Source organism: Sceloporus occidentalis, unplaced genomic scaffold (assembly GCF_023333645.1).
Source record: "Sceloporus occidentalis isolate IW3139 unplaced genomic scaffold, rSceOcc1.0.p SCAF_4, whole genome shotgun sequence".
NCBI lineage: Eukaryota > Metazoa > Chordata > Lepidosauria > Squamata > Phrynosomatidae > Sceloporus > Sceloporus occidentalis.
The window spans coordinates 89,966,185-89,986,840 of NW_028316984.1; the positions used below are offsets into that span (position 1 = coordinate 89,966,185).

The 20,656-nt window shown below is 38.6% G+C and overlaps 1 protein-coding gene across 1 annotated transcript in view; it reads right to left on the minus strand.

Moving 5' to 3' along the window:
• Positions 1-1,557: 1,557 nt before the first annotated feature.
• Positions 1,558-20,656, minus strand: part of LRP5 (LDL receptor related protein 5) — a 119,748-nt gene continuing 100,649 nt past the window's right edge. Inside the window, exons 16-22 of the mRNA XM_089520842.1 lie at positions 20,283-20,408; positions 17,038-17,274; positions 16,050-16,160; positions 13,162-13,398; positions 12,380-12,519; positions 10,574-10,671; positions 1,558-9,557 (exon numbers count right to left, since the gene is read on the minus strand). Of these exons, the coding sequence (XP_089376968.1) occupies positions 9,296-9,557; positions 10,574-10,671; positions 12,380-12,519; positions 13,162-13,398; positions 16,050-16,160; positions 17,038-17,274; positions 20,283-20,408 (1,211 nt within the window). The 3' untranslated portion in view covers positions 1,558-9,295. The remainder of the gene's footprint in view (positions 9,558-10,573; positions 10,672-12,379; positions 12,520-13,161; positions 13,399-16,049; positions 16,161-17,037; positions 17,275-20,282; positions 20,409-20,656) is intronic.

The window sequence follows — 20,656 nt, forward strand, 5'->3', positions numbered from 1 at the left end:
GCTTTCTATATTTTGTAATGTTATATAATCATTATTGTATCAGATATCTTGATTTAAAACCACACACAGAGGGAAAAAACAGGTTTATTTTTAAAATGGGACTGTACAGATAAGTTAATTGGTAGAGCTGCAGCCGTAACTTTTGATAAAAATGAGAGGTTCTAAGACATATTAAATCTGTGCTCCATATGGGCAAGCTGATGCAAAAATTTAGCTGTGGAGCTGAATGAGTAAGTCGCCAATTTTTTGCAGCCATCAACTATGAACATGGATGAATGAAGCAGCACCTGGTTATAAAGCTGCTCCATGACTTGTAGGCTTCAGTCCTATACACACTCCTGAAAGAAAGTTTCACTGAGTTCAATGGGTCTTCCTTATGAGTAGGTAATCTCCTCCTCAGTCTCATCCACCTCATTTACGTTTTTGGAAGCTTTATTTCTAAAACAGATGACTCAAGGCGCCTTCTAGTTAAAATACATAAAAATTGAAAATAATAAAAGCAACACAGAATGTAAAACATCCCTCTTAACAATAAATGGGAGATAAAGCCAATAATTTCCAACTTACTAAACTGTATCCAAACAAGTGACTGAGAATGGGGGGGGGGAGTCTTTTCCTGCGGCCAAGATGACAATGCCAAGGCCAGGCAGGCCATAATGAGAAGAGCATTTCACTGACTTGGGAATGAGGTACATTTAAAAAGTCCTCTTTCCTTATTATCACTCCCCAAGCTCTTCTTGGAGGAGGCCTTTGGAAAAAGACCTTAGATACTGATCTCAGGGCAGAGGTACACGAATATGCTGTGATCCTATGAAATGTCCAAAAAGCCCCTTCTAGACATTATAGGGGGAAAAGGAGCGGGGGGATGAGAACAGAAACATAAAATTTGAGCAAAGTATAGTCAGCCTTCCTTATCCAGATTCTTTATCCACGGATTCAAGCATCCATGGTTTGAAAATATTCAAAAAATATATAAATTCTAGAAAGCAAACCTTGATTTTGCTATTTTACATAAGGGACACCATTTTACTACGTATGCCACTGTAAGTACTGGGACTTGAGCATCCAGATTCTGTTATCCACAGGGGGTCCTGGAATCAAACCCCAGCAGATACCAAGGGCCCACTGTATTATATCTTCTCATGCAAAATGCATTCATCAAGTTTAATGGGATGGAGGGATGCATCTACAGTGTAGAAATAATGCAGTTTGACACCACATTAACTGTCATGGCTCCATCCTACTGACTCCGGGGATTTGTAGTTTTGTAAGGAACCAGCACTTTGGCACATGAGGCTAGAGTCTGTAAAACTACAAATCCCAGGATTCCATAGAATGGAGCTAAAGTATTTAAAGTGATGTCAAACTACATTATTTCTATAGTGTAGATGCACCCAAGGTGGGGGCAAGGAGCTTATACAGTCTTTATAGTACCAAAGTACAAAACTGGTATTCATTTGAAAACATTAGCCAATCAGCCTTCATCTTGCACCCTTTTCTTTTAAAAAGTTTGCCCTAGAAGAGAATAAGACACCCTCAACAATATTTGGTTTTTAAAAAATCATTTATGCCGAGCAGTGTCAAACAAATTTTTTCCAAGGTTTTAATTACAAAACAAACTTGTCAAAATCTATAAATACAAAATGCAAAGAGTTAACTTTACAAGTATTTTATACACAAAACCAGTAACGTCAGAAACCTAGCAGTGGTGTTATGGAACAAATTATAAATTGCAATGTCAACAGCTTATTGTGTACAATTCATTTTAAAGGTTACAATCTAGCGAAAGACACTTTTCACATCTAATGGAATCATGTGCAGAACGTTAAGCACATTTTTCTTTTGTTAGCATCAACAGGATCTGCATGTGCTTACCTCTGGCTGGGCTATGCTTTGGTTTTTGGCAAAGGGCTTGTATAAAGGTTTGTGGTGTGTATTTGTAAGGAAAACTGTATTTTTAGCAGTTCTTTCTATATGCTGAATACTGTCCTTTAAACCAGGAGTGGGAATTATGCAACCTTCCAGATATGTTTGGCCTAAATACCCTAAAGACACTATATCTCATCTCATCTAAGAATCTAAGCAGGGTTGGGCCTGGTTAGTACTTGGATGGGAGCCTGCCAAAGAATATCAGGTGCTATAGGCTATGTTTCAGAGGAAGGAACTGGTCAAACCATCTCTGAGCATTCCTTCCCTAGAAAAACCTTATGAAATTCATGGGGTCACTGTAAGTTGACAGGTGGCTTGAAGACACGGATACGCATGCCAGGTACAGTTGGATTGCTAGACTGCAAGCTTCAGCAGCAATAACCAGCATTGTAAATGTTGATCATTGCTGGGAGTAGCATTCCAGAATCTAGAGGCTGCATAACTGTAATAATAATTGTAATTGTAATAATTCCTCTGCTGGTGATACAGTATCTATAATTTCATGACATAATTTTTAAATTGTTTTGTTCATGAGAAGAAACCATGTTACTCTGACATTGTATTTTGTTAAATTAATGTTACATACATTTTTTCACTAACAACATAATCAGTAAAAATATGAAATAGGACAAAATAGGCTATGTTGGTTGAGTGGACGCTCCCTCTGAATATTGTCATTTCTGAACAAAATGAATTTTTTACTCCCCTCCCAGGATACTTGTAAATATTTGCTGAAAATCACATCAACTTTTAAAGTCAGTATTTAGAGATGGCTGCCTTAAGGATGTACAAATAAGCTTTGTTCCACCATCCCATGAATGCCTTTGTTTGGAATGAATTGAGCACATTAATACATTTTTGCAACACATTGTTTGGTGAGAAATTAACCAATGGAGTACAATGAATAAAAGACTATTCGCTTTTTAAGGCTTTGTTATCATCTGCCCAAGTCAATATGCAAGGGTGTTTAAAAATACAAAAGGCACTTTTTTTTTCTGTGTTATGACAAATCGTGTCTACAAAAAGGATAACAGTATAAAGCTAAAATATTTAGGTTGTTCGCAGAGTACATTTTATAATATAAATACAAAACAGATTGGTGTTTGTTATAACAATTCTTGGCAATATTGGTATATATTCATGTACATTAGCAGCAATTGCAAAATTTTTCGATGCAATACAGAAAGCAGTTTGGTTTTACTGTTGTTTAGAATGCCCTCTGAATTTCCTGTGTAACAGCAAAGCACTACTCCACTTTCAGATATTTTGTTCAAAGTTGGCCAGTCACAACCAAAACATTCACCTTTGCATGTTGAAGATTCCCACTGGACTTTAATGATATGGCAGTTGCCTTTCCCCCTGCTCCACTTCCCTGTGGTTCTGCCATCTGTGTGCCTCACTTCTCCAGCCCAAACTGCTGTAACAAAAATGATTCAAACTGTTCTGTATAGCAGTCAGGGCAAAAATCAGGCAACAGACCCAGTGGAAAATAAGACAGAATAAGTGGCCAACTGCTCTATCGCCTAACACAGAAGACAGGGTCAAAGACCAAAGGGCAAATCTCAAGGTTGGTAGCTGGCAACTCCAATTTTGCCTTCTTTTTGTTCCAGGCCAATAGGTGTTTGTTTGTTTTCTTGTTTCTAATTGCAAATACTTCAATTACGTTATTTACAAAGTATTTTCCACAAATACTATTTTACAATTTCAGCTTGACATTACATCTTTCTGTCCACAACACACATGCATGCACACACACACACACACACTCCCATACGCATACACACACTGAAAACGTAAAGGTAACCACAGGAAACCTCCAGGAAATATCATAGCTTGCCTAAAGGTGCTTTTTTAAAAAAATTATATTTAGATGAGCTTTTGGTAAACTTTACTGCTTTTTAAAAAAGCTCTGCTATTGCTTTCCAAAAAAAGTATTATGTGCATTTACATCTGTTGTTGTTATTTGCCATTAAGTATGCTTCAACTTAAGGTGACCTTATGAACAAGAGACAATCAGCAGGCCTGCAGAAGTCATGCAAATTCAGGGCTGTGGAATCTTTTATTGTACCTTTGGTTTGTTATCAAAATGATCAAATTCAGTTTAGTACATGTTTAGGGTGCATTACAGATCCTAATTACTCATATGTCAATGACAATGGGTCTAAAATTCAGATTCAACTAGACTCTTAAATTAGGGGTTGCAAAAGTGTGGCTTGCAGGTCATACCCCTGGGGGACTGTTGTGATCCCCAGCCTCCCAATTTTGTGGGGAGGCTGGATTTCCCACAAAAACTATTTTGTCTCCAAATGTTCCTTAGGGGTTTGAGCAGTCAAATCTCCCTTAGGAGATTTTAGGCCTTTTCCCAACAGAAGTGTCCTGGAAGTTGATTTCCTATTGGAAATTGTTCCTGATGCTCCCTAAAGGATATTGATTTCATTTGGTGGCAAAAAATGCCCATGATCAGGTGCAGCAATCCAAGATGCCCTAGGGGCAATATAGCTCCTAATCCCTGATAGATGTCCATGCCTGCTCTAAATGGATCCAGATGAACAAAGGCTACAAGGATCGGACAACAGATTTCAGACTTTTTAAAACACCCAATAACTAGTTTGGAAGAAAGAGGCCTGCAAAATGAGCTTCTTCCAACTTGATCAAAAGAAGTAAAAATTTCAAGTAAATTGTCTACTGACCAATTGTATGGACATATTACAAGAACATGAAGATAAAGTACCTGCTATATCTTTTTAATATGTAAAGCTGACAATTTACAGTTAAATGCAGACACGTGGGCCTTGCTTGGTAACACAATGGAAGAATTAAACAGAAGTCCTTGAATTTAAAACATACCGTATATACTCAACTATAAGTTGACCTCATGAATAAATCAAGGTCACGTCTTGGGGGCAAAATTATGGATTTTGCCATTACCCATCGATAGGTTGAGGGTAAAACGTGGAGGCTCCTTCAGTGTGTGCATGGCAAGAGACTTTAACTGAGGCTTTTTGTGTCATTGTTTCAGCTTTCATTTCAGACAGACATGCAGTGGGAGACGACTCTTAAACAAACAGCAGTAGGTAGTATGAAGCAGTATATAAATGAAGCTGCTATTGCTATCAATCATTCAGAACATTTTCTGTTTGGTGCAAGAGAGAAATAAACTCCTCTGCCAACTGCATGGGGAAATCTGAAAGAGCTGCTATCACATTACCATAGTGACCAGGAAATAAGTCAACCTGCGATTTGGGGGTCAATTTTTGGCCATAAATTTTTAGACTTATAGAAGAGTATATACAGTAGTTTCTATCAGCCAATTATTTTGCCATCACCAAAGTCAAGGGTTTCAGTGGTTTAACTTCAAATCCATGTGAAAGACTAGACAATATTTTCAACCTGCAGTCTTTCATTAACATGCCATATCTTCCCATTACTGTGAGTAATCAAAAAAGGGAATAAATTCTACCACAGCCACACTGCTGCCTGGCATCAGACATACTAATAAAAATCCAGGGCAGCAAAGGCTTGTATGCAAAAGTGATTTATACCTTGCATTGCTAACACAGAGGGAGAAAAATGAAATGAAATGTGGTCAAGTTGTGCTCATTCAAAAACTTATGAGAATTCTTGTACAAGATGATACAAGAGAAACTATACAACCTGACTACTATTACCTTAATTGGACTCAATGGAGATTATCAGAACAGCATTTAAGCGCTGGTAAACCGCCACTAAAACGTTGAGGAAGCGTGTGTGTGTGAAAACTCCCCTCCAGCATTCCTGAATCATTCGGGGAGAGGCAATTTCCTCTGAACGGAAAATTTGAGTTCAGAGGAAATTGCCTCTCCCCAAACAATTTAGGGATGCTGGAGGGGAGCCGACAATTCCCTGACATTTAGGAAGTGTGCCAGGCTTTCTCTCTCTCTCTCTCTCTTTCACACACACACACACACACACACACTCACTCACTCTTCCTCAATGTTTTAGCGGCGATTTACCAGCACTTACCCCCATGGTAAGCACTGGTCTGAAAATCTTTTATAGAACAACAGTAGCAGCTATCTCCTTTCTGCTCATAATTCTTTCTATCCAAACTCATTGTGTAAATGGTTATCCCACTAGAAAAAGCAGGTAACACTCCTAACAGTGTGAAATTATTATTTTTCTTTCCTTTTGAGGAGCTCAATAGCTCAGAGAAATCTCTATCCCTTAATGTTGAGCATCACTTGTAAGACAACAGGAAACTGCCATGCATATGTAATCAAGGTCTGTAATGTTAAGAACTTAAATAGCAGCCTCTTTACAAATGCCACGCAAAATAGTGAACACAGTTATGGCAAAGACAAACAGCTGAATGGAAACCTCTCAGCTGTAAAATATACATGCATGCTGTAACTTATCAGTTAGATATGAGGTCATAGGATAGAACCGGACTCTCCTGCCTTCTAAAACTTATCAGTTTACATAACTAGAGATCTGTTGGGAGTACTTAACAACTTAATACACTATTATGATTTTGACTGATACATTACTATGACCAATGCCTTTGCTAGAAGCACAAGTAATACCACCACATCCATGGCATTCTAAAATTTTTATAACACAAAACATCCTTTTTGCAGTATTCATGGGCACACACATGACACAGTTTACAGATCTTTCCCCCCACCATACTGATGCTTATTAGAGGAGTGAAGGATGTATCTTAGCAAAATATTTACTTCTTTAGAAACTTAAATTTATCCCTTGCCCAAAAGGTCTAAGCACCTTTGCTGAAATTAAACCATAACAGCCAAAGGCTCTGGGAGAACAGACAGAAGTAAAGAATGAAGTGGGTGTGTGGGGGGTTTAAAATTCAAAACGTCACTTTGACAAGATAGAAAATACTAGATAGGGTTTAGGGTAGTATTACATCAAGTTGTACCAGAAATATTTGTTTAAAATCCAGCTACAAGTTTAAAAGGGAACATTTTTCATCATTTCAGTGGTATTAAGTTGTCAAAAGCCCACTTCACCTGCTGATCTGCAGCTGTGAAAACAGACTGGGATTTTTATTCTTTCCCCCTCCTTTTCTAATGTTATATCATTATTTGTCTGCACTGTGCTTTTATAGTACTTGTCTTCCAGCCATTCTGTGGAGAACAATTAGATACAGCACATAAAAAGGTAAACATACAGGTAACGTTGAACAAGTAGCACTGTTCTCTTTTCCTTGCAAACTGCCATAAAAAAGAGCATCTTCAAGCACAAGGCCAGACCCTGGCCCAGCACTCTCTATTTGGCACCTGAAGACCTGCTCTGTACACTGGTTGTCCATGGTTTGAATGGTATGGGAAGAAAGATCACCCCAGTCACAGGATGGGGAATTGTTCCATCTTCAGACCATGGAGAATGTGTATGAACAGGATTTCACTGCTGAATTACAAGGGGAAAACAGCTCTGTATATAACTAAAATACATCCACACAAGCAGAACATTTCATATGTGCATCAAGAAGTATGTGTTGGGATCCAGAGTGTCCTGAAATACAAAAGCCAGGTGCTGGAGAGTGAGAATTCATTAACAGGCTGATCTTCAAATCTGATGTGCCAGTATTAAGATAGGAGATGTCACAGTTATGCTGGCAACAAAAACACAGAGCACAGTACCAAGACAGTATTGCTGGAATGTTACACGAGTACCACACATATTAATGAGGTCCCAGGGTCATGCATAATTGTGAGAAGATGCTCCTACATTATAGATGTTTCAGTTAATGGTATAACCGGTACTTGAGAAGAGTTTGATGTTATTAGGTATAAAAGGCACAACCATCACATAGAAAAGAACAAATAATTGTTTTAACAGTTTGTGTTCCAGGAATATTAGAAAAATAGTCAACTGGATATTAGGAAACATATTGTAAAATGTATTTCTAGTTTCCAACAGCACCAGTTAAATAGCCAGGCATGGGGGTCTGGATAGTCATCTGTTGCATATATTTTAACTGTTGGCTCTGGATTTGCTGCATCTATCACAGAGCTGCACTAGAATCTAATCATTATATGGTACCCTACATGTTTACCTCCACCTCTGTGATTGTAAGATAATTCCATCCCTTCAAATTCTCTCTTCATCCATTTCATGAAAAATAAGCCAAATCAGTAAAACTTTTGTGTAGTTTTGAATTTGTTTTCAAGTTTGTCAGCTTTTAGTCAGCATATAGTCAAGAAGAAGCATTCCTTCCTGCGAGAGAAGGAAGAATGCCTCTTTCAAGCAAGTGACTGCTTTCCCAAATTTGTAAACAATTATATAAATCTCCTTCTCAATGAACTAGGGACACAATTTTAGCTGAAATATTTTTATTCAGCTGTCCCACTTTTTGCAAAGAAAAATACAAACTTTGCATTTTCACACAATGGTTCCTGGGGCTAAAAAAGCGGGAAAGAGTGCAATCGGGAGAATAGAAGAGAGACTGACACTTCTCAGACCATGGAGCTAATCTGTCTCGGGGCTATTATCAATTTTCAAGAAAGCATGCTAACTAATAGTGGTAACTCTTTTTCTGATTTTCCTATTTCTATTTGAACCAAGAGTTTCATGGTTACATGCCTCCTGACAACTGCTAAACTGAATGTATGGTTTCTACAAAAAGTTGATGCTTCACTGGCTTTCCCAATTAGATATTACATTGAGATTGTCAGAATACTGACAGGAGTTTTTTGTATAAAGATGTCCAGTGGGGCTGCATGCGCATTTCATTCTACTGAAAGTGGTTTGTGTTGAATGATAAAATGAGTGCAAGATTCAGAATTCCACATTTTCTTAGGCACCAATTCTTCTGGAAAGCAAATGGTGATGGAATAAATACAGGAGGGGCCTCTTTTTGCATTTAGCATTCCAAAAGAAAGTGCATATTTGTGGTTAACTACCTATGATCAAGTATTCCTTAAAAAATTTTTTTGACTTTCCTGTGTGTGTATTCAAACACCGTCCCCATTCATTCACACAGTATAATCCCCTTTTTTGATATTTAAAACAAAACAAAACAAAACAAAAACCTCACATTCCCCTTTACTGAATCAAAATGTGATTTCAAAAAGCTCTTCGTCTATATTCCCCGCTTGCTGCCTCCTTTGGAGGTCAATTTAAATTGTGTGACTTCGATGCAAAGGCAAAATATGGCACAAAAGAATGGATATTAAGTTAAAAAAACACATCTTATAAATATTCTTTTGCTGTACAATTTTCACAGCCCTGGCCCACCCATTTTTATTCACATTATTAAAAGTTCCCACCCCATTTTAGATCATAAAATATATATTTAAAAATCTTTGTTCATATTTAAAATATATTTACAGGAGAAATAAAAGAAAAGTTCCTTCTGCTGAAATCATGAAGAGTCTGTACATGGAGACGGGGGCGGAGGATAGAGATGGAAGTAACTTCGCTCTGTGGCAGGAGATGGTGGGCAGCTTTCTTCTGCTGACATGTACTGGCTGCGGGGAGTAGGAGGTGGGGGATAAGGATCTGAGTCTGAATTTAGATCAATGTAGTATTTATTGGCTTTCCACCGACTTGTAGTATAGTCACTGTCACATACATCGGTACTGCAGGGAGTGGTTGGTGGAGCTATCCCTCTGATCAGGTATGGCCTGAAAAATATATTTTTTAAAAAAGTTAACTGCCTTGTAAAACTTAACAGAGAAAGATGAGGTGTTTGAACATGATCATTTCTTTTTATCTGCCTCAAGAATGAAGAGTAAGGGGCTGCAATTTTTAAGAGGAAGATTTGCACTGCAGAAATAATGCAGTTTGACACCACTTTAAGTGCCATGGCTCAATGCTATGGAATTCTGGGATTGGTAGTTTGTTGTCATACCAGAGCTCTCCGACAGGGCAGGCTAAATATCTCACAGAACTACATATCCCAGATTTCCATAGCACTGAGAAATGGCAGTTAAAGCGGTGTCAAACTACATTATTTCTGCAGGTCAGATGCAGCCTTGGATACCAAGGTTACATATCAGGGATATATCCTTTATCCTCTATCAGCCTTCCTGTGTGTTCTGAGGTCATCTTTTGAGGTTTTTCTCTGGCCTCTGTGGTAAGATGGATGGTGACCAAGGAGTATGGGAGTGGGGATACCCTTTCCCCTTTGCAGTTGTCCACCCTTGATCTGAAGCTAGAAAAGAGCTGCATCATTTTCCCATTAAGCTGAACATGCAGTTATTTGATAAATGTGGAAGCTGCTACAGATTGGCAAATGTTAACATTTTAGTTTATAATACCAGAGACATGCTATGGTACCTATCCCCAGAGTACCAAGTATCTATTTTGGGAGCTGTAGTCCAAAAGGTAGCTCTTCAAAGTTCCTGTGCTCTGCACATTTCTGGACAGTTATACCTCCTAGTTTCTAAGGGATGCACTCAGACATATAAGTACTTTCTACCACTTGCACAAAGCTGTACTTCTTTGTACAAAGCTGACAATCAAAACAGTTGTATTAAAAAATAAATTTACATTTACTAATATAAGAACAGGTGACACCAATTCAAAGTAAAATGAATCAACACAGAATGAGTGGTGGTGTTTTTAACTTTTTAAAAGTTTATTTTTTTAAAAAAAAATGATATAAACCATCCAACGATGAATTTAAAAGGCTTCCTACCTGTAAGATCTTGTCGTTGATGGAATGTTTGAGGAATAGAACATTTCTGTGTTATAAAGGGAACGATCAGTGGCTGGTGAAGGTGGTGGATTCAGGATCTGTGGAGGTGTAAAGCAGGAATAAATGGTTTCATATGTAACATCACTTTTGGGAGTCACAGCCCCACAGAAATCACTTTGGCCTTTGTGCGCAGAACCAGTGTACCAGTTCCCACAGACAACATCTTAAGAAGAGATGAGGTGATCACATGAGAGGAGGAGCCAAACGTCTGAGTGAAATTGACAAAATGACAGTCTGGTTGAAATTTCTTCATATGTTTTCTGTATCTCTCCCCTTGCCCCCCTTTCTTCTTTTAACAGCTTTTCTTCTGTTTTTGTGAATCAGTTTACCAGGCTCCTATATAATTTGCCATCTCAAATTCTCTTTTTCAAAGAAAACATAAAGCCCTTTAAATCCCCCAGAAGATTTTTAATTAAGAACAAAAACAGTGCAACTTTTTTCATGGGCTACTTTCTGATACTTTTGAACATTGGCATTTATAAAGACAATCTTTCCATGACTGACATCCTAAAATAGGGCACTCAATCACTCTTTAATTTAAAGGGAATCATCATGAAAGAATTAATAGTTGCAGTCACATTTTGTCTATTCCTTCTGCTCTGCAAGATTTCTTAAAAAAAAATGCACAGTCGCTTTGTCATAAGTGACTTGAATTGACTTGCTCAAAGGCACAGCTGAATAGAATGGACAGGGAAGCACTGATCCCTTAATGCTGGATCTTGAAAAACATCTCAGAATAATATGCCCATAACAGTCTAATCAGTGTAAGTCTGCTCTCTTTTCCCACTCCCTGCTTTTCTTTACTACTTTGACTGTTTTTATTTATCAAAAAAGTAGTTTAGGGAATTTCAGATGGTTCATGCTGAGCCAAGACAAAATCAATGTAAATAAACAAGTGATGGAATGTTTAGCTTTTGAGGCTCTCGGCAACATCTTTGACCAAACGTCTCCCTTTGTTTTCTCTCTTTGGCTTATGCTTGTGGGACTGCCCAGCTCCAAGTGTCTGAATAGGTCACAAGCATAAAAAATGTGACAAGTACAGAATGATTCCACACCGTGAGGGAGGAAAAGATACAGGAATGCAAACATCCAGGAATGTTCTCAAAGGTTATCATCTGAACAAAAGCATGCACTACAAAACTGAACACTCTTTACTCATTAGTGCTGCACAATGGAGTCACTAGTCCCAGATTCTGCCAACCTAGCAGTCCGAAAGCACACAAATGCAAGTAGATAGATAGGTACCACTTCTCAGTGGGAAGGTAACAGCATTCGGTGCAGTCATGCTGGCCACATGACCACCAGAGCAGTCCTTGGACAGCTCTGGCTTTTTCAGTTTAGAAACAGAGATGAGCACTGCCCCCTTCAGTTGGTTGCGACTAGACATTCATGTCAAGGGATTACCTTTACCTAGCCTCACTGGCTTGGCCAAATGATTTGGGATTGTTTTGAAGGAAGCTGTTTCATTACTATTTAGCAAACTGAACAAAGAAAACACCATCAGTGACTTAAAAGGGTAAGATCCATGAAAAGTTACTTTTTGAGACTACATTCAAATCCTTTAGCTGACAGTGGTCATTCTGCTTGGGGGATTCTGGGAGCTATAGTCCCAAACAGTAATTTTACATGTTCTGGGTACACTTTCCAAGTATAGACTTGACTGACTAAGAAATTCACTCTTGTTTATTTCTTAGTTATAAATGGGAGAAGGAGAGAAACATGACTTCTACTATTTTCTGAACTTACCTGTGGATAGAAAGTGGCTTTAGTACTAGATGAGCTACTGGATGAGGCCCCAGTTACATGGTTTCTGTCATAAAGGGGAGCACCACTACTTCCTCCCATAAGGCTCATAGAGCTAATCATAGATTTTCCACAAGAGATGCCTACATGGATATAAGAGAGGAGAATGAACTGAAGTTCAGCCAAGAACTGGCACACACACTGACATCATATAAGGCAAATATTGTGGTTATATACATTTACATACTTTAAAAAATCCTTTTATCGCAAAACTACTTCTCTGCTTTTCTGTAGCTGGCCTCAATAAAATTATTAATCCCAACTGGAAAAATGCTCTGTCTTAATGAGAATGTGGTAAATCTACACTTATATAAATTCAGTTGATTCGGTGGGTCTACTCAACAACTGGACTTATGCCAATGACTTTAAGCTACCAAATAAAACAATTTCTTACTCCAGGTATTTCTATCCATCTTTGAATAATAGAACCTGATGGGAACAGGTAAACAAGGAGAATCGCTTAACAAGAGTGATAGAGAGATTTAAACCAAGGTACTGATTTGAACCTAACACTCTGAAATTTCCTAGCTTCAAATGTGTGCACTTCTCTCTTTTTTGAACTTTTTAAAATATTAAACTGCCATGCATCCCAGTACACCATGAGTGGAGGACCCCCAATAACAACAATCATATTTATATTAAGATACTATTTGAGAGCTTTTGAAGGTTTAAAAAACATACAAGGAATATAACATTAAAATTTTATTATATTGTGCTATCCTTACCAGTAAAGGTGCCATGCTGAGAACTCCCTGGAGCAATAAAATTTAAGGGGACATGAGGCGTACCACTGACATATTCATGAGGAAAAGGTCCATTGGGCCCAGCATAACGCTGACATATCACTCGCTGGCAAACAAAATACATCCCTCCCAATATAAAAATAGATAGGATGATACCAATGACAGGCCAAATAGCACTACTATGAGGCTGAGATTCATCCAAGGATGGTTTAATTTTTGCTGTAAAAAAGTAAAATAAAAATCAATTACAATTATAAATAATCTGGAGTAAATGCCACACCGGACATGACATTAAGACATATTTTACTGATTTATTACCTTTTTCCCCTCACATTTGAGAAGTGAGACACAACTGAAGACTAAAGAAGGACAGTCATAAGGAACACACTTTTAGGAAACGCCTCAATTAATAGTAATTGAAAGCACTTTGTACTATGTTCATAGTAACTTTTCCAATTATGCATAACATTAATATGTACTTTTTTTGAGAGTTCAGTGTGCCCTTTGTTTATGCGGGGGATCCGTTCCAGACCCCCCCCCGCGTGAATCAAATAATGCGTATGCTTGAGCCCCATTTAAATGAATGGGGCTCGTGTATGTGGTGGTGCGGCGGCACACGCACACCATGGGCACGCCCCCCATTCATCCCTATGGGACACGCCGCCCCTTCCTCCCCATGGGTGCACTGTATATATATATATTTTTCTGATGTTCTCTTTTCCAGTCTTCAATACAGTTGTGCTCATCAAGAAGTGTAATTGCTCAGTTTATACCCAAACAGTAATCTGCATAGTACCAAAAGAACCACACAACTGGTAAAGGGATGAGCCCCTAACCCTGGTCAAGCTGGGTTGGGATTCTGGCAGTTTTGGACCAAAAAAATGGGGGGGGGGGTGTTATACATGCTGGCATGAAGATATTTGGGTTGATATTTTGTAGTGATGTAACCAGTCTCTTCCTCCCACTTTACCATAAAGAAGCATTTTCTATCAGCTTCTTTCTAAACAGATTGTATAACACTGAAACAGACTCCCCTCCACTTTGGATGAGATTCGTTCCCACAATTTGTCTTTTGCAGTTCTTCATGGTTCTGGCCCTTTCCTTCCCTACTGTCAGTCTTCCCAGTAAGACACATATATGCCTGACTGAAACACATTTCCTTCCCTCAGTACTTTTTGTGCCTCTGTAGCTTCCCTGATGGAAGACAACCCTTTCCACTTTCACAACATGCAGATCTGGCTTCAGCACCTGGTAGGTTTGGGCAGCTGTTAGGATCTAATAATGTCAATGCCCAACCTAGGGCCCCCATGTCAGGGGCCAGGCCCCTACAAAGCCACTATTTTCAATTCCCCAGGGCATACTAGAATGCCCAATATGGGATTTATCTATTTATTTAATCATACCCTGCCTTTCCCTCAGTGTTGGGATGCAAGGCAACTTCCAATATAATTGAAAAGGATCCTGTAAGTCAAATAATAAACAAAATTGATTGAAATAATAACTATATTAATCAAACTATGCAACACCAATTTAAAACAACTTAAAACACTACACCAAGAATAACTAAGCAGTAAACTAATCCTTTAACTTAACAAGCAATCAGTTCCCAATGGCCTGACTGAACAGAAGTGTCACTGTCTGACAGCTGAAGGAATGCAGGGAGGGCTAGCCTAACTTACTATGGAAGGGAATTTGACAGTCCAGGAGTGGACATCTAGAGGTTTGTCTTTTGTCTGAGCCGTCCAGATGTTTTTTGGCCTATAAATTCCATCAGACCTACCTAACATAGCTAATGATGAGGAATTATGGGAGCTGCAGGCCAAAAACTGCTGAACAGTGCATCATCCCTGTTTTATAGAATAATTTAGGTTTCCCTAACCTGTGCTTTCCAAGTATGTTGAAGCAGAGCTTCCACCAGCCCCTGACAGCATGTGGGCAATGGTGAGAATTGTAGTCCATTAGATCAGAAGAGTGCCAGGCTGGTGAAAGACCTGTAGTAATCAATTTTTCTTTATATACAATGGCTTCTACTGCAGTTTAATGTTATTATCTATAGGTAAAGGACACAACTTTTACTTGTTTCTGTGTGCCTTCAAATTGTTTGTGATGGATGGCGACCCCAAGGCAAATCTGTCAGATAGTTTTCTTGGCAGGATTTGTTCACAAGGGGTTTGTCTTTGCCTTCTTCTGAGGCTGAGAGAGTGTGACTTGTTCAAGGTTACTAAATGGGTTTCCATGGCCAAGTGAGGATTCAAGCACTGGTCTTCATAGAGTCATAGTTCAATGCTTAAACCACTATACAAGGCTGAGCTCTCCCTATTAAATTCCCATTGTAAGCTTTTTGATATTAACTCGGGACTGCGCTCTATAGATTGTCTTTCAGTCTTAAGAGCTGAGAGAACAGAACTGTTAGCAAACCATCCATATCCAAAAAGTTCCTCTAAGTATTTCTTGTTAATATAAACCACAAAGGACTAAAGCCAATTTGAGCAGCCACCAAAAGCTCAGACAAAAATAATTACATCCGTTTTGGCCTTTTGACTGTTTCTGTCAGGCTACGTTTTGTTGGGTGACTGATTACAGCACAGTAGTTCCTTGACAGGATGTGGATTGGGTTAGGTTTTTTTTTCAACCACTGATTTCTTAACACTGCAGAATATTCTTAAAGAACATTACATTTCAAATGTGCACAAAGACCCAAAGAGAGTGAGAGAGACAGACAGACAGTTGTGAAAAGTACCAGGTTCCACACTGTACTAAAAAAGAGAGGCTCATCTCTCTAGACCCAGGTTTAATTTCTCACAGGGACATTAAGAAGTAAACAGTATTATCTGAATCTAGAAACAAAACAGCAAAAGGAATTCTCTTACCGCATGCAAGTTCATTGGAGCCATCAATGCAGTCTGAAAAGGAGTCGCATTGCTGTTTTATGTGAACACACTGACCACTGGCACATCGAAACTGATTTGGGAGACAAATTGCTGAAAAGAAAGGAACAATGGAGCAAGCTTATAACATTCTCAGCCAAATCAAATGATATTGTTACACTGTTATATTGAATGTTGGAAACCGCCTTGGTCTTAGAAAGGCGGTATACAAATAAAATTTTACTTACTTACTTACTTACTAAAGTGACTAATACTGCAAATTGTACAAACATGTGCTTTACTATTATCTACATGGAAACCAAATACAGTCGCCCCTCCTTTTCATGGAGGATCTGTTCTGGACCCTCAGTGAAAACTGAGTTTCACTTATATTCAAGTCCCATTAGCTTGAATATAGGCATGTGGCTGCATGCACATGTGCATACGCTCCTCGGACACGCACCCCATTGTTTCCCCCTCTGTTCATCCCTTGTGCATAGGTGAGGGATGCAAATCTCATGACTGCAAGAATGGAGGGAGGACTGTATATGTTTCACTGTCAAATACAGCAAATTAAAAAACAGTTAACACTGCATACATAGTGCATAGTCTATATAATGCTGCCATGTGAAGGTAATAACATAGCCTTATATGGGCAATCACAGCCCTTCTATCACAGCCACAGCTCTTCTGGTAATCCAATAGAGGAGGGGAGGGGAGGCAAAACTACAATTGTGACAAACATTGATGGTAGCTGTAAACAGCCAAATGTTGCTTTCCTTTGCACTTCCATGCTCCACAGTACCATTGCTGACCTGAAAAAATGGCCTCTCTCTACATATATTAGACTACAAACTCTCAACAGTCCCGAGGCACATGGGGCAATGGTCATGCTGGCTAGAGGACTGTGGGAGCTGTAGTCTAAAGATTAACTTTTCTATGTTCTACCTCTGAAAAAACTTTGCAGACAGATTAAGTGAACAGGTCTTACTTTCACAGTCAGCTTCATCAGATTTATCCTGGCAATCAATTTCTCCATTACATCTCAAGCGTCTGTCAATGCACTGCCCTTTCTGACACTGAAACTGGTCTGCTGAGCAGACTGGACAATTGGCCTCATCACTCTTATCATCACATTCAGAGAATCCATCACAACGCCAGGCCATTGGGATGCAGTCTATTTCCCCTGTTGCACATGTGAATTGATCTGGCGAACACGTTGGAGGCTCTGGAGGAGAGAACATTAAAGAAATATGCACTTGATTTAACATCTTCCAAGAAATTAAACTATTTTTAAACAAGGAAAGCATTTTAGATTAAAAAAAAACAGAAAAATAACATATGAAGAAAAATGGTCTTCATACTTTATTCTGTAACACTATAAAGTTCCTTTTAAGGGGAAAAATACTCTGTGCCCAAGGCGGAGAGTTGTGGTATATTTCTTTCCCCATATCTCTCCCTCTCTTTCTTTTTATCCATCAAGGGTCAAAAATGTGTGGCCCTCCAGACACTGGGCTCCAAAATCCATGAGCCATTATTACTGGCAATGACAGATATAACTGATGGGAGCTGCAGTCTAAAAACACCTAGAGGGCTACATATTTCCCACCTTTCCTATAAGACATATATGTTCATCATGGAGAAGTTTGCTACTAAAATGCAAATAATAAAAAAAATATTTAAAATGTGTTTGAAAAAATGCAGCAGATATTGTAAAGACTGTGAGGTACTTGGATTGCATTTCATACAACTATAGCAAAGAAACACAAAAAGAGTAAGCTAAAATGATGGGGAAAGTGGTGGATAGGACATGAAATTTATTTTGGACTATGGTGGAATGCTACAAAGCAGTTAGATGAATGAATCAAATAGTGATGATCTCTTACCAACTGAGAAACACGAGCCAATAAGCTTTCATTCTCTGCAGAACAGATATGAAAATGCCAGTACCACAAAGCATGTTGTGGTCTTGAGGCAGAAACTGTTTATAAGGGAAATTACTCTCTCTGGGGAGCTCATAGTCCAGCAAATGTAGCATTTAAGAGAACCAAGTATTTCCAAAGTAAACTTGAAAAGAGAAACATTAAGCTAAACTGTTAGGGAAGACTTCTTCCCTAAAAGATGAGATACTTTGGACTCTCCTGAAAGTATAACTACAAAGATTTAAAGAAAGATTTTAACCTGTAACAGAAAAGTAGTCTATATAGCTGAACAAATCTTGCCAAGAAAAGCCCATGACAGATTTGCCTTAGGGTTGCCATAAGTCAGAAATGACTTGAAGGCACATAACAACAACAAAAATGCTGAAATAACAAGAAAAACATTATAGGTAGACACTAGAACTGGGTTTTTAAAAGCCCAGAGTACTTTAACTGTTTATGAGACAACAGTTCTATTGCTAAAGCAGTATGATTGCTTTGCTCCTCGAGAGGCAAGCTATAAATTTATTCAGAAAATTAAAAAAACATGACTCACACAGACTGTTCAGACAATTGCACTGTGGCATTGTACTAGTGGAAACTCCTTCAGCCAGAGCTTGGGACACAACTTTTAAAAAGTAATTAGTTATAGCCACAATTCTAGGGACATCACCTGAAGGGGGTTATTTTGGCACTATATTACTCACAATGTGAAAGTAACTGTTTACTTTATATTCTACAAACATAACAGAACAATTACTTTTAAGTAATACTATAAGCCACTGGCCCTTGCTGCAGCTCATGCATAAGTGATTAAGCCACACCTTTGTAACTGTGTAATGTGATTAATATAGTTGTAAAACAAAAGCATTAAGGTTCTCCTTTACTATGGCCTGAAACTGGTGAGGGTGGCTTCTGGCTGCTCCGGGTTGCTTAAGCCGGCCCAAATCCATCTGCAATAGTGGATCTTTTCTGCGCCTATTTGGAGCCGTGGTGGAAGGCATCTTTGGGACCACAGTGTGTGGTTGCCATGGTCCTGAGGAGTCTTGGGCAGGAGTGGCTTCAAGCTGACCCTTCGTGCCAGTCTGTCCCCCCCATGTAACAATGCTAAATTGATTTAAATATGCCACAATTATTGGGCGGGAGATTAATTCTGAGTCACTTGTTATTTGTAAATAGTTAATTCTGAGCTCTGACTTATGTTCCCTTCTTGTCTTTTTCACAACAAGGGCAAGACAGGAAACCACACTCATCCAAAAATCGAAGCCAGTAAGATCTGGGCAGAGAGAAGGTTAAAAAAGCAAATCCATAGCAAGTTCAAATACCAGTGAAGGGATCAAGTTACTACTAGAGTCTAACCAGATGACTAAACCTGGTGAGGGTGATCCAGTTAGCCAGTCAGAGAAAAATCTATGACAATTTGCTTATCAAGTATAGTCTGCCAGTGATGAAGGACAAGGCTCTGCCTAAGTGTATTCCCACTTGTGATCTGATTAATTTCCAACCCTCTGAATTCCTTCTTTCCTGCAGTGATAGTTAGCTGGAGTTATGTTTACAGATCCCAGGTCTGCATGTGTGCCCAACTAGTATTTTGCCTCAAAGCATACAACTGTATTACGCAGAGCAGATTACAAAAGGTACCAGCTTCTGCGTGTGTAATATATTCCAAAATGCAGGATAAGAATGGGAAATTGAGCAAAGGATTGTGGATATTTTAGCCTATAAACTTCCTTTCTGGCTAGATACAATCTGCAGAGGTATACATAAATTTATTTACATCCCAAGCGTGATCAGAAAATAAAAAGTAATGTGACTAGCTTCACATGAGAGTGGGTGAGAGGGTATTTTCAACTGGAAGAAGAAGTTTATTGATATTATCTTTACAAATCCAAGGGGAAATTGACATATAATTTTGTCATCCCTCCCATTTGTTTCCCACTCTACTTTGCTGAGACATGAAGCAGAAGACACTAAAATTTTATCAGAAAATAGGTTAGTGATGATATTTGCTTCCTTTGTCCTCATATTAATAGACAAAAGAGCAGAAAGTACCCAAGTGTAAATATTTATGATCTGCCATACAACTGTGGACCTTTTAAGCATAATACATTCTTGTAATGCATTTCCTCTTTAAAATATTAAGATATTAAGTTTCATAGTTCCACTGTCATAAGTAAGGGAGGATTAATGTTTGCATACATATATGCACAAAGCCTATAGGACAATGAAACCCAAATAATCTTGCCTCCTGACACCTAACAAATTTGTAAAGCTTCACCAAAATCAAACACAGAAATCTTCCATTTAGATCACTTACCTCCACATGTTAACAGGTTCTGTAGAAGAACCAAGTGAACTGGACATGAGCAACGTGGAGTTCCATCTCCTTTTGCTATACAGATGTGTGAACATCCACCATTGTCCCGGGAGCAAGGGTGGGCAGCTTTAGAAATAAAGAAAAAAAGAAAAAGAAGAAGAAAGACTATTGGTTTGCTTGTAGCTGGAGCAGGGGGAAGTTGTGCAAAGAACTATCACGCAATAATGACATAATAAGTACAGAAGACATTTGGAGTCTAATGTTATTTCATCTTATACATTAAACAGTTATATCATAATTTTGTTACCTGCTCTGATAGCCTTTTGGCTGAAGAGCGGGGTATAAGTAAATAAATATGATGATGATGTGCTCAG